This window comes from Medicago sativa, chromosome 2, assembly GCF_051527215.1.
Source record: "Medicago sativa cultivar Bolivia chromosome 2, Bolivia_mono, whole genome shotgun sequence".
Lineage (NCBI taxonomy): Eukaryota > Viridiplantae > Streptophyta > Magnoliopsida > Fabales > Fabaceae > Medicago > Medicago sativa.
The window spans coordinates 64463665-64490548 of record NC_140750.1 but is presented as its reverse complement, the minus strand read 5'-3'; the positions used below and the strand labels follow the sequence as shown (position 1 = coordinate 64490548).

The following is a 26884-nucleotide window of genomic DNA, read 5'->3' as shown; positions in this document are numbered from 1 at the left end:
TATGGTGACATATTGTGATTTTGTCAAAGTTTTAATATGAATTTTTTGTCAAACTTATGATGGTTCACCGGAATTTCGTTAAAGCTCTAACTTACTACTTGAACAAATTTCTAGCCTCTTTAAACTAAATGTCATGTTTTTGGAAAAACCATCTCAACAAAAGAAAAAAATGGAACAAGTCCCTCCTATCTTTTTTGTCCCATTTGAAAAACTCTTTTAGGGAAAGAAGAGAAAGCCATCATAAGGGCCGGGAGTACTACTAGGAATCATGTTCCATAATTCAACACAAGGGGGAAAAAAGAGTTGGATGATGTGAAGAACTAAAAAAGTGATTGAACCCTTTCTACATCAATGAAGAAAAAAGCTGAAAGAAAATTTGTGGTTCCATAACGAGACCAAAAATAATGAAAACTATATATATATATATATATATATATATATATATATATATATATATATATATATATATATATATATATATATATATATATATATATGGGATTTGCTAGAACACACCCACTAGTTTTTATGTGGGAGTGTTTTAGCAAGCTACACCTTAAGGTGTATTTAACTACTTTTTAGTTATAACTTGCTAAAACACACCTTCTAAAAAATAAGTGGGTGTATCCTAGCAAATGCCTATAGAAGTTGCTAACATACACCCACTTATTTTTTAGAAGGTGTGTTTTAGCAACATTCACCTTAAGGTGTATTTAACAACTTTTTAGTTATATCTTTGCTAAAACACACCTTAATAAAAACTAGTGGGTGTATCCTAGCAAACCCCTATATATATATATAAACCCTAGTAAAAAAAAGTACAAAACCACCTTAGTTTTGAAGCTCATGATTCCCTTGTGTTTGTATAAGTTCCAAACCTAAGCTTTTGGCGTTTGGCCTTTAGCACTTACTTAATATTCCTTACCTTATTTTTCAAAGCCATCACAAAATGACACAAAATCATTATAAAGAGTGTGACCATAAGATCTTAAATAAAAATATGAAAAAGTCCAAAGTATATTGTCTTCATTATTGTACACCCCGTGGTATGCTATTTTCATGCACACGCAGCTGGCTGCTCTTTAATTCTTTGTCCATATACATAACGTTCAATATATAACTCAAACCAAAATTGGTGCTATACTCATTGCTTATTCAATCATGCACATATCACATATATCCAATTTCAACCTTAATGTACCTTAAATAAAGGACATACTGTCCAATTTCATCATCACTATCATTATGATAAATTTTTGCAACCAATCAAGCAATTTCCCTTTGCTAAGGCTATAAGTACATAGCACTATGATGGTTTTGTTAGTGGAACTGTATTTTCAGTCTGGTGAATATTGTTAGAACTGGATACAATGTTTGTTTCAATGTTGGGAAATAAGAAGCCTTGCCCGTGTCTCTCTATTGAATTAGTTAGGCAAGCAAATAGAGGGGGTGTAATCATTTGTATTCTATTTTGGAGTACTTTGAATTTATGCAATTAATTCTTTTTGTTTTGGTTTATAAAAATTGCATCAGAGATTCTATAACTCAATTTAAAGTTTCAAAACACATCTCTTATCTTTTTCCATGTCAAATTAATTATTTAATCTTTAAAAACGTCAATAATGTTTGATCAAACCTCTCTTTTCTTCTATTTATACTAAGTTTTGTTTAACCATTTAGAGAGGTAAAATATATCTCCAATTTATCAAAATAACATCTAAAGTGCATCATTGTGATTGTTATTATGACTTCGTTGTTGTCATTCATCTAGGGTCTAAATGTGGTGTTAGGTGGTAAAATATTTTTTGTCATTCAAGGATCATGTATACAAATTTGTCATTTAAATGGAGTAAGAAAAAATATATTGAAGTATAATGTGTAATTACTTCTAAAAATATTAACTAATTTGACACGAATAAAAAAATTAATGATATATTTAAAATTTTACATTGAGTTAAATGATATTTGATGCAGTTTTTTTTTAATAAGCATCATGTGTGGTTCATCATAAGATAGCAGTACTAGAACTGTCAAAATGGTCAATCCCACCATGTTCGCCACATGTGAAACACTAACCCTTCCGCTAGTCGATATAAAAAAAAAAAAAAAAAACCTTCCGTTAGTCTAAATCTATCTTGGTTTGTCCCACAAAAATAAAATATGTGTGTAATAACTTTTTTTTTTTTGAATAAATGTGTGTAATAACTTTAAATGTCGTTCATTTTAAAACGGATGATATAAATTACAGATATCAATGTAAAATAAATTGATGTTAGCTTCCTTTGCTTTATTAGTTAAAACTTCTCTGCTTTTACTAACTGATTATCACTAACAATCACACAATTAGAGACATCAATGTTAGTATATCGCAATGACATTTATACCAACTTTCCATCATTGAATTGAATATTGTTTAGCCATGCCAATGCCAAACACCAATTTTTCAAAGTGTCTTTTTATCCAACTTTCCATTTTCATGTTGTTGGATGGCATCATCTGCATCACTACACTTACAATAATGTAACTGTTGCAATCTTTAGACAATAGGACACAATAGGGAGGGGGCCAACCAGGGGTAAGGGTTTGAATGGATTGATGAGTAGTTTGAAAAAGGTTACTTGCTGATATTATTGGCTTTTAGAGGTTCACTGCACTACCTGCTCTAAAGTTCAAACAAGGCTAAGTAAAAAAATATTTTACAATGTTAATAGGAAGTGCATTAAATTTGTCCCTTCCACAAGTAGATAGGTAGCTAGCTATAGTTCTCACTTATCAAGTAGTCTAAAACTAGCTCACAGAACCCCCACGTGAAAATCAACCAAGGCCATCCCCTGGCTACCTCACCTTCTTCAACTACTTATTAAATGTAACAAAACATACGAAAATCATATGTATCCTTAATTTGGTGGAGCTAGCTATTGAGAAGAGTATGATGTTTTGATTATTTTGTACATACAAGTGTCAATGTGTATTTAAATTACAAACAAAATAATCTTGATAAGGAGACCTATTTGGAGGGTCTTTTTGACCTAACAAGTACTCCCGTTGTCGAGCTAAGAAAAATGTACCTATTGAGAAGATGTGTTTATAGGTCTTGTTTAAGAAAATTATGTAAGATTTTAGATCAAAGAGATTGAGTGTTTATTAGGTATTATTATGTTATTTCATTAATGAGTGATGTGTACACGTGAAGCCTATTTAAATATCCAAAAAATAATATCTCCGTTGTAGATGCTCCAAGAGGTGTAACTATGTTATTTCATAAAATAAAATAAAAAAATCATACAAAAAAGCTTGAAAGGAACAACATGCCTAACAACAAGGCTAGACACTGATGCTAAAACCCGCCCCCGACCTATCCCGTTGCCATTCCTAAGCAAGGCCCACCAACAAACATATATGAGGTGGCCACCTTGGCAAAAAGATTGGCATAGCGTCGAGCTTTACCCCATGTGCCATCTCTGGATACCATCTCATCTCAACATGAGAAATTCAACAGTACCGACATACTCTACCGCATTTGACACTAACAAACTCTTAGAAAGAAAAAAAAATGTTCCTAGGTTAAGGAACGCATTCAAATCAGATGACCATTTGTTTTAATATTCTTAATATTTTATATTTCTTTCAAAAAAGTTGATAAGAAAAAAAGTTGTTCCTTGATGGTCATCTAATTTGAATGCGTTCCTTGATGGGCAATATGTAAAGAAAAATGACGCATTCAAATCAGATGACTGCCCCGCCTATTTAAAAAAAAAAAAGTTGTTCCTTGATAGTCATTCGATTTGAATGGTTCCTTGATGACCATTCCATTAGCTATGTTGCTCTCTCTAAACTAATTGAACAATATCTAAAGCAATCCTAGAGACAAAGATTGCAACCAAAGGAAGTATCTCACTTTCGAGTTAATAGTGACTCGCAACTCGTTTTTAACTGGTTCAGTGGCGAATATTAGGCTGTAGAAGAAGCCCTAATCAGTTACTTGGAGAAATTCAAGACACTTATGCAAGAGTTCAAAGAATTTTTCAAGAATCACATCTGCCGAGGAGAAAACACCAAAGCAGACGAACTATCAAACTGGAAAATACGAAAGCATATGGCTAACATAATTCTATAGTTTTTCAATCCTTGCAAGTACCATCAATTTTAGAAAGAGCTATATTTTTAACGAGACAATTACATTGTCATTGCTAACAAATTATACATGAGGGAATCTTCCGAACCTTTACCATTATGTCTTGAAGAACATGAAGCAGAACATGTGGCTAGGGAGATTCATGAAGAAATTTTTGGAAATCATTGTGAGCTAGGACCTTAACATGAAAGGTCCTCGACCATGATAGTATTAATGGCCAATCCTACAAATAGATTGCAAAGAAATAGTGCAGCAATTCGACAAAGGTCATAGGTTTGCCGGTTCCGTATGAATTGGACCCGTAAGAAAATTTGTCCATCATGGACCACATTTTTCAATGGTTAAATTAGAGCATTCCTCCCAAATTTACCATGGTCTATATGTATTTAATCTAACGCATTTTAAATTTATCTCTTTTTTTGGTGGTGTTTTTAAATTTATCTCTAACACTGCACTCACTCTCTCTATAAAATAAAAAATGATATTTGAATAGAATACCAAATGTAAATAATAGAATACCAAATTCTCAAAAAATGCATTTTTTTTAAAAATAATAATATTTATATAGTCATTTTGCGACAACTTTTTTTTTATATACTCACATTATGTTTTTATTTTATTTTTCTATTGTTTTGATTCACATTATGTTTTTATTTTCTCTTTTTATTGTTTTAATTTCCGTGTCAATACATATTTTCTTTGTAAACTTATGATTGTTCTAAAAGTTGTATTTGGTTGTTCAAATAACACAACTTATCAAGTTTTTAGGGAAGATTTTAGCTTTGAAAGTTTAACTGAATTCTCATTCGTGGACAAGGAGATCTCAATTCAAGTTTAAAACTCACATACGTCAATTATTAATTCTACATATGGGGACTTTTTTTTTGTGGTGACCGAAGTTTGAACCCCGGACCTTGTATATATTATGCATTGTCCCTACCGACTGACCTAAGCTCACGAGGACTCGACATATGGGGACTAAGTTCATCGTAGCCTTATCGATAAAAATTATTATATATAAATATGTAGCCATGAATTTCGTTCTATGTAAAAGGTTCTTGACTTTGTCTATTTTAATAACAAGTTAAATATGTTTTTGATTCCCATAAATATGTTAATTTTTCATTTTAATCTCTCTAAAAAAAATTTCAACTTTTAGTCCTTAAAAAAAAAATTCATCTTCACTTTTAGTCACTCCTTTAGAGTAAACTCAAAATTCATCTTCACTTTTAGTCACTCCTTTAGAGTAAACTCATATGTAGAATTTATATTTTTGAATAAAATTATGCAGAAAAACTCATAGTATTATAAGAATCTCTCCCAAAAAATATTAGAATTTTTTAACAAAACATGAATTGAATATGATTTTTTAATATTTTTGATGGTTAAAAATTCATATTTAATTTATGTTTTGTTAAAAAATTCTAATTTATTTTGGGAAAATATTTTACAATATTCTACACATTTATATAGGGATTAAAAGTTGAAGAAAATTTTTAGAGGGACTAAAACGAAAAGTTGGTATATATATAGGGACCAAAAATATATTTAACCTCCTTTTTTTTGTGGTGGTCGGGGTTCGATAGGGACCAAAAATATATTTAACCTTTTTTTTTTTGTGGTGGTCGGGGTTCGAACCTGGACCTTGCATATTTTATGCATTGTCTATACCAATTGAGCTAAGCTCACAAAGACAAACATATTTAAACCTTTAATAACAAACACTTCTTTTGTTCCATTTTACTTCTTTTTTTCGCTTTTGACATCTTATATTATATGTATCAAGAACTAATAAAAAAAATTACTTTTTTTTTTGTCAAAAAAAAATTACTTTTAATACCATGGTATCTCTTTTTCCTTCTATACCATTTTTTATTTATCATCTTATTTCATATATTTCTCTTTTTACAACAAATAACTAAGAGTATTATTGATAAATCATCAATTAATGTTGCATTGAACTTTGAAAACAACAACTAAATATCAACAATTTGTTTCTACACTTCAGAGCATGATCAAGGTTTGTTCATGCTCTTTTCTTCACTCTTTGCTCCATTTGTTCTCACCAATACGTCTGTAACGACTATACCTAAAGAATCAATTGTGATAAACTTGTAAAAAGCATAACATGGTCTTGAAGTTGTCCGATCTAAGTGTTTTATTTTATGGTTTTAAGGCTATTTTTCCATATTTTCCCTTCCTTGACTTTTTATTGAATCCTTTACAAAATTCCACTAAAATACAAATAAACTTGCTATTTAACTCTAAAATGACTCTAAAAATGAGCTAAACACCTTATATGATTTCCTGTCATCACCTAGCTAAGTCCACAAGTTGCTAAAGTCCCTATATGGACTCAATCTAGCAAGTAGAAGATATTAAGAGAATTTGACTTCAGTCATAATTAATAGCTAAAAGTTACACTCAATGTCATTTTGATCACTCCTTGTTCCCTAAGAAAGGCACCAACATTTTCACTACACTCTTATTATATGTTGATGAGGTGATTCTAGTTGGTTATTACTACTAAACTGAAGTTAGTTAACCGGATTTTAGTTGGTTATGAGTTTAGTTACAGTAGGTAACTCACTGAACAAGTCACATAGTACAATCTCATTTTATATAGAATTGGTGTGCTTGGATCAATAAAAAATACAATGAATTTCTTCTACAATTCTCTCTTCTTTTGTTCTCATAATAAGTTAGAAGTCTTATATTAGAGACCTCAATATCACTCAAGCCCTTAACATCATTCATTAGTCAACCATATATCTCAAAGTTAATATTTATTAAGTTTTGGAACAAAAATATAACTATATTTAAAAATAATAGGTTTTATAATGATATTTGTACAACCATTTTTTAATAACTTTTGAAACAACTCTCTCTCATACTCACATGTATTTTTTATTCTATCACTTCTTCACTCTCTCTCTCTCTCTCTCTCTCTCTCTCTCTCTCTCTCTCTCTCTCTCTCTCTCTCTCTCTCTCTCTCTCTCTCTCTCTCTCTCTCTCTCTCTCTCTCTCTCTCTCTCTATTGTTTTTATTATCCAATAAGAGAGGAAAATTGGTTGTCACAAATATTGTCTAAAATTAGTTGTACAAATATCACTCCTCATATTATATATTTTTAGACAATTTTAAAATAGGTTTTATAAAATTTCAGAAGTAGTAATAGATTATCATAGTTTTATTCAACTAAACAAGTTCAAGATCATTTATATTGAATTGGTGTACTATGACACTTTCCTTTCCATGTATTTCCTCACCCATGCATGATATAAAAAGCACTGGGTGGAGCTGTAATCAAATTCACCCAAACACAAAAAAGGTAAATATTTGTGAGACATGAGAGAGAGGGGTAAGAGTAAGACGTTTAATATCGTTTCTAAATGGATGCTTCAAATTTATTGATAAGCTTCCTACCTGCCTACACAAACCGTTAGTCAAATTTGTACAATACAATTAATAGTCTAGTAGTCTTATATACTAACCTTGTATCTCTAGCTTGTATATACAGTTTTTGAGTAAGACTCTAATAAATACGGGAAAGAACTGAATATATTATTTTAGATAACATTATTATTGAACCAACAACTCAATTATCTTCAATAATTTTCAATAACTTGAATCTTAACATTTTTTTTTTGAAAGTTATATTACATATTGCTCATTCAACAGCACAATTTCACAACATTTTATTTAATAATTGAGTCTTAAATTTGCATTATAAATTGTTATGTTTCTCCTTATAAATTAATAAGTTAACTTGATGCAAGCTACTATTTCTCATAAGGTACCTTTTAAAAGGCTAAAATGGCCTTTGTAGTTGTAGTAGTAATATTCTTATTGTTGAATACTTCATAGATCCCCTTGAAAAAAATACGCCTTATATATATATAATAAAAAAAACAATAAATTTTTAAACTAATTATCCATAAAAAGAAAAAAGACTTTTTGGTATCATTAAAATCAAATCATCAACCAAAGAAACCCCTTTGACCCTTGTCATGTGCATCTTTCACACAACAAAATAAAAATCATAATATTGCCACCACATACATACTTTAGTCAATTTAAAAATACAGAATTCAAACACTTCTAAATAACAACATATTATCATAATAAATTATAAATATCCACCATAGGTACATCCTATGGTACCCTAACACAAATAATAAAACAGAATTCCAAAACTACCCTTACAAACACCAAGACCTAGTAGTAACAACAATCTAGTACAATCAAACCTAGGCAACCTTAAACAAGTTAAATCCTAATTATAATCTTTGATTGAAAACAAAGACACATAATTAATACTAATCATAATCCTTAATTAATAGTTCCACATGCAGTCAAGCTCAGAAGAACCTAATCCTCCAATGTTAAGACCACCACCACTGTCAACCACCACCCTTTGCTCCTCCGCCGGCATCCCCCAGCCACCAAGAATATCACCACCACCACCGGGAAAAGGCTGCGCCGCAGCCGCCGAGGAGAAAAAGAAAGGAAGCTGAAGATTATCTTGTAGTGACCTCAAGCTAGGAAAAGCAGAAACACCAACATTTCTCTGAAACCTAGCAAAAGGATCCATTGTTGCATTCATAGAAGGTGAAATAAGATCAAAGCTTCCATTGTTGTTGCTGTTGAAGTTGTTGTGAACAGGGACAACGTTTGATGTTGTAGATGTTGTGGAGAAACAGGACACGTGCTCCTTTAGATCAGTGTTGTTGCTGGAGCTGTTGTAGTTACACATTTGACCACCGTTGAATGTGGCGGTGCTAGCTGCGGTGTAAGGAGATGAATCAAGAAGAGGTGGAAGGTAAACCGAAGAAGGTGAACTTGGTTCAGGACAAAGACTCATGCTGTTGTTGCTGGCTGAGTTTGAGGCTATTTTGGTCTTTTTTGCACCACCACTTGTGGTGGCTGTCACGGTGGTGCTTCCATTTCCAGTGTTACTCTTTTGAAACACACGTGAAATGACCCATTCATCCTTCATGAGATCAAAAATTCATGTAAGAATTAGTTATAATGAAAACAAAATTCAAAAGCATGTTATTAACTTATTATGTAACTGTTTATAAAGTGAGATTTTGGTAGAAAAAGCATTGTTGGTAGTTAATGATGATTGATGATAAACCCTATGCAAAATGAAACTGGTGAAAATGGCAGTGATATACGTACATATACTACTCTTAAGCAAAATACAGTTTTGAAAAATTAATGTGAATGGTTATGGTTCCCATGCAAACTCATGTATTCACAAAAGTGTGATAAGAAACTCTTACATGCACCATAGGGTAATAACCATTAACATGTAAACGATGCGTCAAGATTGATTAATTCTCTGCAGTAATCATTCATCTCAAAAAGTACAACAAATCCTAATCGAGATAAATCATCAACATTGATAAATGAAACCAATGCATATAGAAGCCTATTAGGAAAAACAAGATTCCACCTATCTCTCTAGTCTTTTGAAAGGATCAAAATGCGGCTCATATACAAACAATTACAACAAAGTACAAAACACTTGAAATTAAGGAGTAACAAAAAAAAATTTCTTCACTAAATTAAAATAGCTATGATGAAGAAATGAAAGAAAAATTAGTACCTTGGAGTTTCTAGAGAGGAAGTGATAAGCAAATTTGCCTTCAAGACGGTATTCATGCATAACCCAGTTACTTTTTTCACCTTTAGGAGCTCTACCTCTATAGAAAACAAGGGTTTTCTTCATACCAACAAGAGAGTAAGTTTTTGAGCTATAAATCTCTCTATCTTTCCCAGTTGCTTTCCAATAACCAGCTTCTGTTGCTCTATTTGTACGCAAACCAGTTGGATACTTTCTATCACGTAGACTGAAGAAGTACCACTCTTTCTCACCCATCTTAGCTTTCTCTGTTAAAAAAACCAAACAAAGTGTTAGAAAAGTTAACTTTATATGGATTCATAAAGAAAAATAAAAAGGGTTTGTTGAATAATTGATGATAAGTTATTACCAGGTAGCTCCCATGGTTCACACTTGTTGAGATCAACTTCAGCTATGGCTCTTGCAGTGAAAGTGGTGTCAAGAACTTTTTTGAGAAGGTAGAATGTGATGAGTTCTTCATCTGTTGGGTGGAAACGAAAACCAGGTGGTAAATGTGCATCACTGTTGTTATTACTGTTGTTGTTCATGTGATGGTGGTGATGGAAGAAGCTTTCCATTTGAGAAAATGAAAAGAGAATGAAAAAGTGTGTGAATGGTTTTGAAAGAGAAGAGAAGAATGAGAATTTAAGAAGAGAAGAAATAGAGAATCTTGAAGAGTGAAACGATCTTAATGGCTTATCATTATATAGGAAAAAGAGTGAAAGCAAAATAGTGAAAGAAGATTATGAGAAAGGGTTGCACTTTTTCTTCTTTTATAAAGTTTTTTTCATAGGGATTTGATGAATCAAGTGGCAGAAAGAAAAAGTTAAAAAAAAAATGTAAATATTTAATATTATAATATAAGGTATGATATGGCTGGAAAATGTGTGTTGTTTATCTTTTTTCTTTTTCTTTGTCTGCAGTGTCCTGTATGTTTCTGATAATATCTCTCTCTCTCTACTCTCTGACATAAACCCTATCATACATAATAATCCACGTAGATGAAGAAGGAGAGAGAAAGTGATGTACGAGGGAGAGAGAGTGGGGTAGCTAGGGTTTGAGTATGCGTGCGTGCGTGAAGAAATATTGAGCAGTGCAGGTATTCCTCTGTCAGTAAAGAAATTGTAACAGAGAGGGAACAGAAAGTAACTAGTTTAACAAGAGAAAAATACAATCAAAGTTTTTTCATAAACACAAAAAATAAAAGAATTTCAATAGAGGTAAATGAAAAAGAGAATAGGAATGAGAGATTTTCACCATAAGTTGATAAAGCTGTAACATATCTTCTGTGTCAGCACAGTACAAATTATTAATGCTTAGAAATATAAGCAGTACAAATTATTAATATGAATATTTAATATTAATATTATATAAATTACCAACCATGTTTATTACACTGCCTGCTTTCTTGATTTTTATTTATGTGAAATCTTTTGCTTCAATCTTTCTCATTCTAAACTCAACAACTCTTTAAAATATTGCACTTCTGTCATTCTATACCACTTATTATTATTATTTTGTTATATATTTATGTTTTTGTAGGTTGTTATCTCTTAGCAGATAGAACAATATAATTTAATTAAAAAGAGGTCTATTGTTTATTATAGTAGTAAATTAAATCATATTAATATATCATGTATTATTATTGAGACTAATTTTTTGAATTAGGTATATTAGATTGAGAATTAAGTTGTTTTTAAAGATTTTTTACATTGTTCCTTTAAAAAAATAAGTTTTTTTACATTGTGTTAGGGTCTAAGCCATAAATCCAACTCAAAAGATTGGTCTATCATGTAAAAGAGTATTACGGCTTATATCGAGCATTTTTATCTATTTAATTTAATATGGAACTTCTATCATTGTCATTTGCCGCTCTTTTAAAAATCAGCATTGCTATACATCGCGAGAATTTTTTCGCAAATGTATCCCGACAACAAAAAGCCTTTGATAACAAAAACAATCAAAAAAACAGGACCCACATAGCTTTCAGGCGGTTACCACAATTCAGTTGGTCGGGATGCTCTCGTGATTTTCTTTGTCGCTAAATTGAGCATTTTCCTTTAAAAATAGATGTTTACAATGGTTATCGCTCTATCAACACTGACTCGATGATAGTCCTTTCTTTTTTTGATGGTTTCACTTGTCTATTAACATTCAGTTGTGAACTTATTCTTTGTAGCCCGACTTTTGATAAAAACATTAACGGTTAGGATTTAAGTCTGGGATAAAAACTCAACTCAAAAGACTAATTCATTTATAAATGGGATGGTTTTTTACTAACACTTGTTTTTGCAAATAGAGAGAAACATAAACCATATCACTCTTCAACCCTCTTGTATGGAAGAAAATCAATTCGGTTATATACAACTTAGCGCATGTTTTTGAACTTGCAATGAGTTTGCTAGAACCACAACGAATCGTCGAGATTTCACAAAATTACAAGCAGTATAACTTTTACAAAATTATAGTGATTCATCGAAATTTTTATAAATTCATTGCGATTCCAAACATGCATTTAAAATGCTATGGTGTTATTCTTTCTCAATTATTTATCTTGTAAAGTTTTCACCCAGGCCCTCTCCAATAATATGGTGTCCCAAATTATTTTTGCACTACACTATATTATCTACCTTTTTTTGAAGTATCTATATTATCAACTTTTAAATAGCATGATATATTGTAATATACTAAATTATTAATTATGAGAGACAAACCAAACAGTTTATATGAAGAGTTGCAGCCCCCTTTGTGGATGATGCAGTATACATACAGTTGGTGACTACATATATAAGACAAATAAATGTCTCGAAAGCTAGGTAAAAAAACTTGGACTTTTGTAAGGGTGTCATTGATATTTTTTTCCACTTCCTTTCCCCATCAAATTATGGGCATGTCCACGCCTTTATAGGTACCCCCGTTGTAGAAATAATCAATTTTAGGTATTATGAAAAATTGTTTTTCCCTTTCACTTTTTCCTATCATACTTCTTTTCCATGAAGAGAAAAAAATAATTAATTCTTTCACTGTAAAAAATCTAGAATCATGTGGGTTTGGAGATTCACATTCCAAAAGAAAAACAATGAGTGGTAACTCTGAATTACCATGATAGTTAGTAGGATTTACTACATGACCTGTCAATGGGGTTGATTGATACATTTAACTGTTCTATCATAATCATAACTAGTGGAAAATTTATTTGTTGAAAGAGAAAGATAATTAGAACGAACACCCACATATCAAAAATAGAAAATAAGAAACATTAGTAAAATATTGATGAGAGAACAGGTATATTAATGTACAAATTGTAAATACAAACAAAACTAGAGAATTATTGCTGTGGTATCATTATCATGACATGTCCCAAGCTAGCAACTTTTTTTTTAGTACCATAACAAATTGATGACCAATAAGACCATTCACATAACAAAACAAATGTTACTGAAAGTGAGTATTTTGCATCTGGGAGTAAAAAAGTGATACAGAAAGATAACGCATATAGGTGTGAGAGATTTGATTCATTGATTTTACACCCACATAATAGGACCAAATCACCAAACATATTGGATATAATGTCCCCCTTTTTGGGATGCTCCTTTTACCTCAATTAATGTTAGCCATAGAAACAAATGTTGGAACAAACATATTTACATAGTAATAGCTCAACAAGGTCCACCAACATGTTAAGGATGGTCATAGTATTCATTTTATTTTACCCACCAACATGTAATTGAATATATAATTAAAAAAAACAACAACTAGAATGTGCCATCTTAATCACCATGATATCTTTATAACAGAAAAATTGCATAAAATTTGTGTCTTTTTTAATTGCAGACTATCGATACATATGCCGTTTCATGGACATAAACTTTACTTGCATGCACAAAATTTGTCCAATTTTGAAGTTAGTACTAGTAGTATAGGGGGTAGCACTTTGGTGCCATTAATGGCACTGTGCCATTAAATCTGGGTCACACAAACACATTGTCATTGCATCTGAGTCACACAACACATCTATCTTGGTGTCATTAAAGACCCAGATTTAATGGCACGGTGTCATTAATGGCACCAAAGTGCTACCCTAGTATTGGATGTAATTAATGATGGAATAATTAATTTAAATTAAGGAAACGAGTAGGATTAATTAAACATGAATATGGTGTAAACTCATTCAGCCATCCCATCCATCCAATCTAATACTACATCACCATCAAGAAACAAAGAAGGGAAAGGAAGAAGGTGATGCTATTACAGATTGACGCCATGGGAATTTGACACATCATGCTCGGATTTTGAGAGAACACAAACACATTACACACACTCTCTCTCTTCTCTCTCTCTATCAGGCTTTACATCAAATCAAATCATCTCTTCAATCTGCATGCTGAGGTCTTCTCCTCCATCCCATCTCTCTATCATTCCCACCATTGGGCCATTCCTGTATTGCCCAATTCCCCAAACCCCCACATTTTTCCTTTTGTCAATTACAAATATGTTAATTTTTTATTTAATTTTACTTTCATGTTTTTCAATGCACTTTTTTCTGACCATGGAGTAGTTCCTAAATAAAGCAAAAAATTCCCCCCACGATTTACTCTCCTCATCAAAGATCACCTAAACAATCTCACGTTTCAGCTAGCTTGTGCGGTGCTATTAAGTTCTAACTTTTTTCGCTTGTAACTCACGGTTTCTTCATGTTAAGTCCCTCTCCTGCCACACTTACCCATATTTTATATTTATACATTCAATAAACTTTACAACTTCCATTTTTATTTTTATTTTTTTTTAAAATAAAAGGGTACTTAAATTTCAAATTATAAATGGTTTTTAGTAACAATGAGATTGAAATGTGGCAAGACAACACATAAATTAAATAAATGGGTTGGTATTTAAATATCAAATTGAAATGTGAAAAATGAGATTGAAAGGTGGTATAAGACAACACAGAAACTCATTGCAGATAGTGACACACACACTTATTGTGTTTTTGTTGATTGATTGAGATTTTGATTTTGAAAATTGATAGACAAGGCTGGCTGAACCGGCTATGAACCGGTGTTTTCTTTGAAATATGGACAAAACGGTACCGGTTGACTTTTTTGAGTAAAAATTAAAAGGTGCAGTTAAAAAGTGTGTCTCACAATTTCCCTCAAAACTTACTTTGTTTTTTATTTAAAAAAGAAAATTTAAAAAGACGAGAAAGCGCGTGGTTCGAGAGAGATTGAAGATCGCGCGTGACGACAAGCTTAGGTCATTCCCGCCGCCCTCTGGCTACGGCGCATTGGACTCCGAGCTGAGACGAGAAGATGAGAATAGTGGGAGTGGGTGGGTAAAATTTTAATTTTAATTTAAAATATTTATGACCAGCGGTTAACACCAATTATTATGGAAAAAATTCTTTATCAAATTAAATAGGGTTAAATATGTTATTGGTCCCTACATTTTGTGCCCCTTTGAAGAATAGTCCCTACATTTCAATAAATATTTTTAAAATCCCTACATTTTTACTCCGTTAGCATAAATAGTCCCTCCCGTTAAATTCTACCCAGTCATCAAACAGAATAATGATGTGGCAATTTTTTTTTGTTACAGTTTTTTAATGGATTGGGCTTAATGAAATGGGTAATATGACCCGACCCATGGATCCAACTCAAATTTCTTCTTCTTCTTCATTGTGTCGTTAAGTTATTTCTCTCTGCAGCTTGCTGTTTTCCCTGCTCACCACCATCCTCCGCCCACCATCCCTGCTCACCACCGACCATAAAATTCATTCATTCACAATCTTCCCTCCATTTTCCCCCCCCCCTCTCTCTCTCTCTCTCTCTCTCTCTCTCTCTTCCCGCTTCTATTCTCAACGGGTGACGTCGGCGCCGTAATCATGGATTCACCTTCCCACGCCACTGTCGTCGGTGTACGTACACGTACCAAAACCATCGCTCATAAATCTCAGCAACAACAACAACACAAAAACAACTTGAAGAAGAGCAAGAGAAAGAAGACCCAACTGCTGAAACATGTTATTTTAACCCAAAAGCAGATGCTGATAGCATATTAAGCTGGGAGTTGGATTTTTGTTCTAGACCGATTCTTGATGTTAGAGGAAAGAAACTTTGGGAGCTTGTTGTTTGTGATAAATCTCTTTCACTTCAATATGCTAAGTATTTTCCTAATAATGTTACGAACAGTATCACTCTCAAGGATTCTATTGTTGCTATTTGTGGTGACTTGAATCTACCTGTACCTAGAAAAACATTTGCTTCTTTATATAGCTAGATTGAAGTTATTGTTGTTGTTATTGCTGTTAAATCCTGGTGTTGTTTTTGGATTATTATTTTGTTGGATTTATGATTTTTTTGGTTTTAGAGAGGGAAAGATGAAGATGAATTTAGAACGAAGAGAGAAAAGATGAATAGATGAAGAGGAGAAAGACGAAAATCAAAACTGTTGCTGCACTTGTTTTAGTCTCCAATTTTCTTCTTTACTAATTTTAATTGTCTTTTGTGTTAATTAATCAAATTAACAATAAATTAGCATTAATCATTTTATTAATGTACACTTATTTAATGTGTGGGACCATTGCTGCCACATAAACATCCACATGTCTCTGTTTTTTTGGCCACATCACAAACTAATTGGGGCCCACTTGATGCCACGTCAGCATTCCGTTTGGAAATTAACGGCAGGGACTAAATTTGGTAACGGGAGTAAAATGTAAGGATTTTAAAAACATTTACTTAAATGTAGGGACTATTTATTAAAGGAGTGTAAAATGTAAGGACTAAAAACATATTTAACCCAATTAAATAACATTGGTGAAGTTAATTACGGAAATTAAAAGTATTTATTTACTCCATTTTTAGACACTTTTATGGATAGATTTTTGACTCGTTCTTTTACCAAACAGTTGAAAAATACTTACAATTTCTTCCTAAATAAAGCCTCCCTCCAGAAATTATGGAAATTGAGAAAAAAAAATTTGTGATTTAATAACTCCATGGTATACATAAAATATGAAAATAACCCATATGAAAAAAAAAAAAACTGAGTATATCTTGTAATTTGACATTCTTCCTACTTTGATCTTCTAGCAACCGACACTGGCGTGGTAGAAAATCTCGTCATATAGCTTTGTCACATGATTTTTATTAGGGTTAATGGTGTTTTAGCCCCTGTAATATATGTCATTTTTGGGTTTACCCCCTGTAAAATATTTTTTTTGATTTACCCCTGTAAAAGTTTTTTTTCCAGAATACCCCCTAATAAGCCATACAAAAACCAAAATTTTTGAAAAAATAAAAATAAAAATCTGTTTTTGTATGGCCTATTAGGGGGTATTCTGAAAAAAAAAATATTTTACAGTGGGTAAATCAAAATTTTTTTTACAGGGGATAAACCCGGAAATAGCCTATATTACAGGGGGTAAAACACTATTAACCTTTTTTTTATGAAGTGGTATTTTTTTTCCTGCATTTTAATTTTATTTTATTTTTGGTTTCTCGAATTTAGACTTGTGATTGATATTTGAAAAGTCCATTTTTTATATGTAAAAGGTTAAGTTAATTAATTGTCCTCCTTGATTGGGTCGAGCCAACAATTCAGTACACGACCCTAGGGTTGGACAAAATACTGTCAAACCGGCCCAAACTGCATAGCCCGAACCATGTCGGTCGGGTTCCACGGTTAAACCGGTTGGAGCGGGTTCTAATAAATGGTTTTTGCTGGGTTGTGGTGGTCGGTTTCGGGTGGGCAAATTCAGCCCATCGACAACCATAGCTGACCGACCCAAACAAGATAAGTGTACACGATCTCATTGATGAGTCAATAATTAGTGTTTTTAAGTGGTTATTCGAGCTTATTTTAATTAGATTTTATGTGTTTTTATTTACTTTCTAGAACTATTTTACTACAATTGCTTGTTATTTAATTTCAGGAACAAATATATGAAAGATTGAGTCTTGGAGCAAAAGAAATGAGATTTGGAGCTAATTGAGGCCAAAAATATGAAGATCTTGTGCAAAAATATCAGGCACGGCCGTGCCTAACAATGGCGTGGTCGTGCCTCCAATGTTTCAAAGGAGGCCAACTACCAGAGAGGTTGGCACGGCCCGTGCCTGTGGTGGTACGGCCGTGCTCGACTACAACTCTCCCTTTTGCTGCTTTTGCTTCTTGACAGGCACGGCCTGTGCCTGTGGTGGCATGGCCGTGCCAAGGTTCCAGCTGCCTTTTTAGTGTATTTCTGACCTAAAAGCCCATGGGTTTCCTTGCGGAACATTCTATTGATGTATTTCTTGGGGCTTAAGTTAGTTTTAGGTTATAAATATAGCAGCTAACAGACATATCTATTCATCTTTTGTTCTTGGAAATTCTAAGTGACAATTATTTCTTTGAATAAAACTTCTTCTTTATTTTCTTGTTATTTACTTTTATGTTCTTCTTCTTCTTCTTCTTCTTCTTCTCTATGACTACAATGAACATGAGTGAGTAGACTTATTTGTCTTGGGATTGTTGGATGAGTCTAATGACCTAATCCCTATCAAACCAAGCCTAGATCCCTAATCTTATGTAAATCTATTTTCTAATCTATTTCACTGTTTTTCTAATGAAATAACAAGTATTAATCGAATAACCGAAAGATGAAGTTTAATAGTTGTTATTTCATCACCATAAATATCAAGCGAAGGATCGAAAGATGAAGTTTGATATTGGAACAAGTGAAATTAGACAAGGATTGTGAAACATGAGAATAGTCTAGCAAACCTCGAGACATTAAAGTTTCGTTCTTAAAGGGTTTCAATAGCAATCAACCATGAGAATAGGCGTGGTTGCTATTGAAATACATTCATTGAGACCGAAAGGAGATATGAAAAGCCAAAGAGAAACACTTCTTTAGAAAATAGATCCAACGTAAAATTTAAGTTTAGGGTTTGGTTTGTGAAGGAGTTGTCACCAAGATGAACCAATAATCCCTAGGCGTTTTTATTATTATTATTTTCAATTAAACCAAAATCCCAACTTTTGAACCTTTAAACTTTCATCTAATCATTATTTTAAAAGTGAATCAAATACACAACTCCTTGTCGGAACGATACTCTTTATTATTACTTCGGTAAACAGTGCACTTGCGGGTTTACGACATCACCCATACTTACTCCTTTTTATCCAACCCAATGCTTAAGTCCCGCCAAATGTTAGCCAATACCGATGCCTATATAAGCATAACCTAAGACAAATAAAACCCTAGTTTCTCTTTCTGTTGAAATATGCAGCCGCGAAATGTATCAGAGAAGGGAAAGCGTATGTAGTCTCACATTGTTTGTGTCGATGTTCTTCCTCCCTCCCACTCCCAGAAATCATGTCTCCTCTCTTCCATGAAACATCGTCTCTAACCAACAACTCCTCTCATACATTTTGTTAGTTGAAAGTGTATGTTTTATATAGCATTCTACATTTTGATCAGAGTTTATGGGCTTTTCTTTTCTATTTGTTCATGAATCTTCTGTAAACTATCTTCTCTTCTTTGTGGAACAAGTGAAGAAGCTTGATTTTTTTTCTATTTTTTTTTCTTTTGTTTTTGCATTTGTTACCAACTACACAAACCGTTCCAACCCACCCGCACCAACCGACAATCTGCCTAAACCAAAACTGATCTATCCGAAGAAACTTACAGTCGGAATTGAGTGGCGTTTTTCCATCCATGGTTGGCCGACTTTCTCTATATTTTGTTCCGCCGGTGACCGACACAGACCGTTGTCCAGCCCTACACGACCCCGAGAGCACGGAGGTGGAAAGGGTGAAGTGTTTCAAATATCACTTTCGCATGGGTCAAATTTTTTAGTTTTGATTCAATTTCGGATAACTGGTCAGGATGCTTCTCTTGAGTGTATTTATTTTTAACATGTTTGGTCAAAACATCTTTTTCTCCTTTATGATATTTAATTAGTGTTTTCATAAACACTCATCTTTTGTATGCTTTTATCTATCTTTATCGTTAGTTAACCTTTTATCCTTGGTTCCTAAGGAGCTTACGCTTTTTCGTTCTACAAAAAGACTTTTTTGTGTTGATGAGCTACTATATTGTTAATTATTGTGTTACTATTCTGTTATTCTTCTTGGATCGTTGATGACAGGTTATCTTACGTTATTTTGAACATATTTTTCGGTCAGTTTAGTTAAGTTTTGATTCAATTTAGAGGAGTTTTAAACCAATTGCCTGTGGATTTTGGGACATATTGTAATGTTTTCATTTCAAGTCATGTAATTCTATTTTCCCTAAACCAAACAATTCTTGAGTGTTTTTGATGTAATTCAATGCAAAATCATGCAAACGAGCAAATCATATGAGATAATGTTATTGACAACTATAAATCTCTTTAGTAATTTGGGTAAAATATATTTTTGGTCATTATAATTATATAAACTTTTTGTTTTAGTCACGCTAAAAATTTTCTTCCACTTTCAGTTCCACAAAAAAAAATTCAATACCATTTTTTGTCCTACTTTTGAGTTAATTCTTGTGTAACCTTCGTATTTTTTAATGGTATTTTTTAAGAATGTTTAAAATATTATAAGAATGTCTTCCAATTTTTATTAATAAAACATGACTTAAATATAAATTTTGTTATGTTACTGGCACTTAAAAAAATCATAATTAATCAATGTCTTGTTAAAATATTTTTATATTATTTTAAACTTTCCTGAAAATTTCCCTTCAAAAACATGAACTATACACATGAGTTGACATAGAAGTAGGGATTAAAAATGATGGTTGAAATCTTTTGAAGGACTAAAGCCATATAATTGATTCTAATATATTAATAACTTACACTAAAAATGTTTGTAAACTAAGAGAAGTGCTGACAACACTCAGTGAAATCAATGTGAATCTCACATTTTAAAAATGAGATCAACATAGAGTATTCGGACACACTTATGTTTCATCAAATTAAAGAGAGAGTATTTGATACATTGATTGTGAATAGCTGCTACTACTTTGCTACCGTGTGTCGGTGTACTCTGACTGGTACCAAGTCTGCACTGCTCCAAACTCCATATTAGGAATCCATTTTATACGTTGAAAATTAAAATTATTTCAAAATAACAATTTTTTGACGGAATTTGTTCATAAATTACAGAAACTAGATATTTGCATTGTTCATAAATTACAGAAACTAGATATTTGCATTAAATTACCATTTATCAACAATTATTCGGGTGTATATTCACGTGGAGAAGGATAAGAGTAAGAGTACTCTCTCTAACTATTGACCAAAACAACTTTTACCTAAAAAAATTATTGACCAAAACTTTGACAAAAAATATTGTAACAACTAAAAGTAAAAGAAAAAATTTATAAGGATTAAAAATAAAATTTTGAAATTTATAAAAAAAACTTTATAAAGATTAAAAAAAACTAGATTAAAGTGAATCAACATGTTCATTGATTTAATCTGATCTAGATTTCGTGAGAAAATGTTGCAAGAATAAATTCAAACAGTATTATAAAAAAGTATTTAATATCTTTAATTATCTATAGTAAAAAATTATAAAAAAGTTTAATATTTTAAAAATATTTATCTAGACAAATTGAACAACATCTTACGGGTTAACATTTTTCTTCAAAAAAAAAAAATCTTACGTGTTAACATTTATATTTGTATATTAGTTAAAAAATATTATCAAAGTAAGTTATGTGAATAATGTCTATTATAAAAATGCTACATGTATAATTTAGAAAACACCAAAGTGATTCTTTACACGCCTAAGTACGCGTGCATTATGCTCAATATCGAATATTATGGTTACTTGACTAGCTAGAGCGACTTCGCCCTTTAGGCTTGACGCTGCTCGACCAATTAGAGTACCTTAATCCTTTAGGCCCCATGCTTTAGGGATGTTTTTCATCACTAAAATACATGCTCCACTAAACGGAGATTAATTTTATAAGAGGTGAGTTGTTTTGAAAAGTCCTTGGTATAAAATGGTTGAATAGGTATATGTTGGGGAATCAACTAACCACCAAACAGACTTAAAACACTCTCATTAGTAGTTAAGTATCGTTCGACAACGAACGGTAGTTAACAACCGTTTGAAGTAATTTTTTTTTTGGGAAATTAGTCACTTTAGTCCATGAATGGGAAAGAAGTAGTCACTTTAGTCCCTTAATGCAGAGAAATTGCAAAACAGTCCCTGAATGTAGACTCTGTTAGTCAATTCCAGGGACTAAAGTGACTAACGGAGTCTACATTCAAGGACTAAATTGACTAACGGAGTCTGCATTCAGGGACTAAATTGACTAACATAGTCTACATTCAGGAACTATTTTGCAATTTATCTGCATTTACGAACTAAAATGACGACTCCTTTCCTATTCAGAGACTAAAGTGACTAATCTCCCAATTTTTTTAAGTGCATGTAAACAATTGTTAGGTGTCTAAAGAGTAATCTCGATGGTACAACAGGGACCTTGTTAGGGAGGTCTTGCTTGCTCAAAAAACCTTAAGTAAAGGGCCTAAAGTTTGGGCCGACTCCGTTGAGGAATTGCTATTGTGTTCCGACAATTGCTTTTTTGACATTCAGAAGTTCTGAATAACACAAGTAAATTACTAAAATACCTCCAGCGGTAACTACCGTTGGGTTATAACTGAAAAACCGACAGCAGTTAATTGCCGTTGGGTTTTTTGGTCTTTTACTTATGTTCCTAGGACATTTTGAATGTCAGAACAGCAATTGTCTTGTGTTCCACAATCAAGTTGTATAACATTAGTAGATATAGACTTAAGAATGGAAACTCAAAAGAAAAAACTTTTGTCTCACTCAGATGTACACATTCATAAAAATCACTAATTATTTTAAATATGTTTCCAAATAATTTGTATGTTCAAATGTGCAATTCTAAAAATGTTTCTTGATATGTAGTAAAGACATTTGCCACCTTACAAGCCGGTTGTGTAAGTTTGAGGCCTAACTTAAATTTTAATATGGTATCATAGTCTATCAAAATTCTTTAGATCACCTGTTATTAGATTTTCGCTATCGGCCACTCACGTCATGTTCTAAATGTTCAATCCCAAGCATGAGAGGGTGTGTGTTAAATAGCCCAGAAGAATATACAAAAATGCATTTACTAACCTACCCCTAATCATAATAGTCATCCCTCACAACATTAAGAATTTATGTAAGGGTATTTTTAGAATAATAACATTAAATGTAACGCTTGTTTATATTTGAGTCGAACAAATGAATGCTTTTATTTTTGGTATAAAAAAGAATGCATTTTTTATATTGTTATATTTTGAGTTCAACAAATGAATCCATTTTTTTTTTTTTTTATAATAGAGTCCAAAGTAGTATATCTTATTGTTATATTGTTATACTTTATTGATTATAAATGTATGACATTATCAATTATCAATATGTTATATAACAGATTTTAATTCAGTAGGATTATTGCATTTCATCATGATTTAGAAAAGAAATACACATAGGCATAGAGTAAAAAAACATAGGGCTAAACTCTAATATTAATGCTCTAGCTATGTTGTGAGCAACTCTATTAACTTACCTCCTAACAAAAGCTAGCTAATAATCACCATCAGCAGCTATAATTTCGAGACACCTATTCACACAATTGCCGAACTCATTAGTGTAGCATCTGGAATCCTTAACAGCATCCACAATTACTTTGCTATCTCATTCAAAGCAGACATGAGTGAAGCCCAGAATTTCAGCAATCTGGAGAGAAAGAAGGATAGCAAAGGCCTCATCTTCTACAACTGAGTATTGAGCATTTGTCCAAGATGAATTGACTATGATAAATTCTCCATGAAATCCTCGAAAGCAAATTCCAAATGCCATCTTGTGCTCATTGATAAAATTAGCACAGTCTATATTACATTTAATGTACCCTTCATTTGGTTTTGTCCAATACAGATTCGCATCCGCCATGATGATACTAAAAAACTTAAAAAAGAGACTTGTGAAATCCTGCACCTGGATAAATAGAGGTTGCGGGAGATCCCATAGCTTGAGTTCCTATCAGCACATTGTTGCTTGTACACAGTTGGATAAAATGTGCAAAGCATCTTCAGCTGAATAAAATGTGCACATAGCACAGGTTGAAGAACAAGGTACTCCTCGATGCAGGAGGTTTACACGATGCGGTAGGTAATCCCGAGCCATCCTCCAGAAGATATGCTTCACCTTTGATGGAATAGAAAGCTTCCATATTAGAGACCAGTTCCCTTCAATTGGAGCTCGATTATCATGCATGGTCTGCTCCATGCAGACGCAATTACCATAAGTACCAAAATGCAGAGGCAATTACCAGCATGCGTTAGTTAAGTACCAGATAGTAGAATCCGTGTTATCTCAAGTTTGAAGGGGAATTCGCAAGATAGCTGCAGCATCTTTTGCATCGAAAATAGGTAACTTATTGTTTAATCATTGATCAAGTATTTTGACAGATATTTTCAACAGAAAAATAATAATAATAACTATTGATGTTACATGAACATGCATGATTAATATTTCAGTGTATATATATATATATATATATATATATATATATATATATATATATATATATATATATATATTGGAGGCTACAATTCTTTCCCACTGATGCTTTACCCATGTTTCAAGTCCTAGCAAATTCTAGTTCGTCTAAATGTAGTTCAAACAAAACTCTAGCTGCCAATTATAACTACAAATATGCATAAAACATTGAACAACTCTTTCAATTGGACCAACATTCCAATACCTCAAACATTAGATGCCTCTACTTCAACTCCTTCTTGTTTTTCTGTTCTCTCCTTCAACTGACCGTTCATGGAAATCACTAGTTTCTCAGTTATTGGCTCCGGCACTATCCCTTTAGACGTCATCTCCCGGAAGTAACGCATGGCATCCTTTGTCCTCCCATTTTCATAGTGTCCATGAATCATTATGGTATACGATCGTCGGTCCGGTCCCAATCCATTCCTCTCCATTTCATCCCATGTTTTTTTCAATCCATCAAGATCATCCCATTTCATATACAACCTCAAGACCAAATTGCAGATATCATCGCTCATTGCACATCCAATCCTCTCCATCCTCTCCAAAACTGTGGGAACTTCTTCCGGTGCCTTCAACGACTGTAGCAAGTAACTATAAGTAACACCATTAGGCAAACAATCCCCACTCCTCCTCTCCATATCCTCTACCAATTCATAAACCTTCTCCATTCGCCTTATCTTACAAAGATGCTTAATCAGTGAATTATAAGTAGCTACATTCGGTAAACAACCCCGTTCCTTCATGTCATGAAAAACCTGCAATGCCTCAGGAATCCTCTTCTTAAAACAAAGACCATCAATCACACAATTGCATATCACAACATCAGGTTTACAACTATCATCTTTCCACATTCCGTTGAACAACTTCAAAGCAGTTCCCAATTTCCCTTTCTTAGTCATCGCCTTAATAAAAGTTGCATATGTGAAAATATCAGGCTTACATTTATACGCAATTATATCTTTCCACAACCTCTTCGCTTCATGTGTATTCCCTAAAACACACCAACCATTAAGAATCACGTTCCACGTCTTTATATCACGACAAAACCCAAACTTATTCAAATTCCTATGAAACAAAGTTTCAGCTTCTTCAATATGCTTGTACCTACACATCCACATCAAAAGAATCCGAAAAGCTTCCGAATCAAGCTCATTATCCAATCCAAACTCTTCCCTTCTGTAGAAAATGTTAATTGCTTCCTCCACTTTATGTGCAGCCACAAACCTACGAATTAAAATTGAAAATGTTTCTTCATTGATAAATTCTTTTCTTTGCGACATTTCGTTGAGCACTTGGTGTAACTCTTCAAAACGCTTCATTTTACCAAGGATGTTGATAATCTCGTTGTACACTTCGCAACTGGGTGTGTAGTTGTTGATTTTGGAGACCCATTTGAAGAATATAAACGCTGGTTTCCAATCGGAACGATGCCTTTGCAAAACTTCGAGGACGAGGTTGTTGTCGGGGTGGATTCCGGTGAGGTTAAGAGCTCGTTCGATTTGTTCTGTGGGTTTGTCTCTGCGGAATTTGAGAAGGTTTTGGATGAATGAAGCTTGTGGTGATGAATCATGGTGTGAGTGAAGGAATCGATGATGGTGAGTTTCGAGGATTTTGAGGAAACGAAGAGGGGAATGTGGGTTCCGAGGTGTTTGGAGATTGTTGTACAAGGTTGTGAGAATTCGTTTGTTGTTTTCGCAGGAAAGTGTTCTTATTGCTCGCATGTTGTGTTTCGTGTTGGTGTTAATTTGATTTTGTTTGTATGAATATGAAAATGAACTGAACCAAGCAAATCGTAAAGAGAGGGCTGAGACATTGAGTTGAGGGAAGTTATACCTTGTACCCCTACGATTAATCTTTTACCCCTACAAATCGTAAAAAATGCCAATTTTATCCTTTGTCATGAACTTCACCCCCACAATATTTTTGATGTGTGTAACTTTACCGAAATCTTTCAGAAAACTCGAACCAAGTTTTCCGACAACTAAGTCATTCATGAAGCATAACTAATTGAGTTTGAAAATCATGAATCGTTAAATCTTTAAATAAAATTAGAAAGCTTAATTTGGGTATTTTATTTTTACAAGTTAATATGAGTCAAGTCTTTTCACGCAGATCTGGATAATTTCTGAAGAGGCTTGAATTGAAAACTTATTAAATTTGATGAACTATTTCATAACATGTTTCTACGTTCTACATACTTTTGTTCTTACATTTTAGTATTGTATCAATTTTAAAGAATTTGGAAAGCCCCGTCGAAATCTGGAAAGCATCAATTTTTTACCACAAAATTATTGTCGTTCTTCGAAAAAAATAAAAGGGTCAAAATTACTTTTTTTTTTCAATGATTGATCTTATCACATGTTAGTTTTCTTTAATTTGGTCGGTTTGTGTGGACACAGTAAGAAATGATGAATAAAAGTTTAAGTGTTTGCATTTGGGATAATAAGAAATGATGAATAAAAATTTAAGTGTTTGCATTTGGGATAACTTCCAGAAACGTTGTCACCGGAAAACTAGTTATTTGAATTTTGGTAGGGGTGAAGTCAATTTACAAAAAGGGTAAA

General features: G+C 32.7%; 2 protein-coding genes across 2 annotated transcripts; both read right to left on the bottom strand.

Moving 5' to 3' along the window:
- Positions 1 to 8210: 8210 nt before the first annotated feature.
- On the bottom strand, positions 8211 to 10679 carry CUC2 (NAC (No Apical Meristem) domain transcriptional regulator superfamily protein). Its single transcript, XM_085745607.1, has 3 exons — positions 10135 to 10679; positions 9750 to 10033; positions 8211 to 9128 (listed from the first exon to the last, which is right to left on the bottom strand). The coding sequence occupies exons 1-3, from the start codon at positions 10340 to 10342 to the stop codon at positions 8472 to 8474; spliced, it is 1149 nt and encodes a 382-aa protein (XP_085601733.1). The 5' UTR covers positions 10343 to 10679; the 3' UTR covers positions 8211 to 8471.
- Positions 10680 to 23191: 12512 nt separating this feature from the next.
- On the bottom strand, positions 23192 to 26137 carry LOC146949672 (Tetratricopeptide repeat (TPR)-like superfamily protein). Its single transcript, XM_085745606.1, has one exon. It carries the CDS (start codon positions 26039 to 26041, stop codon positions 24524 to 24526), a length of 1518 nt encoding a protein of 505 aa, XP_085601732.1. The 5' UTR covers positions 26042 to 26137; the 3' UTR covers positions 23192 to 24523.
- Between the last annotated feature and the right edge of the window lie 747 nt (positions 26138 to 26884).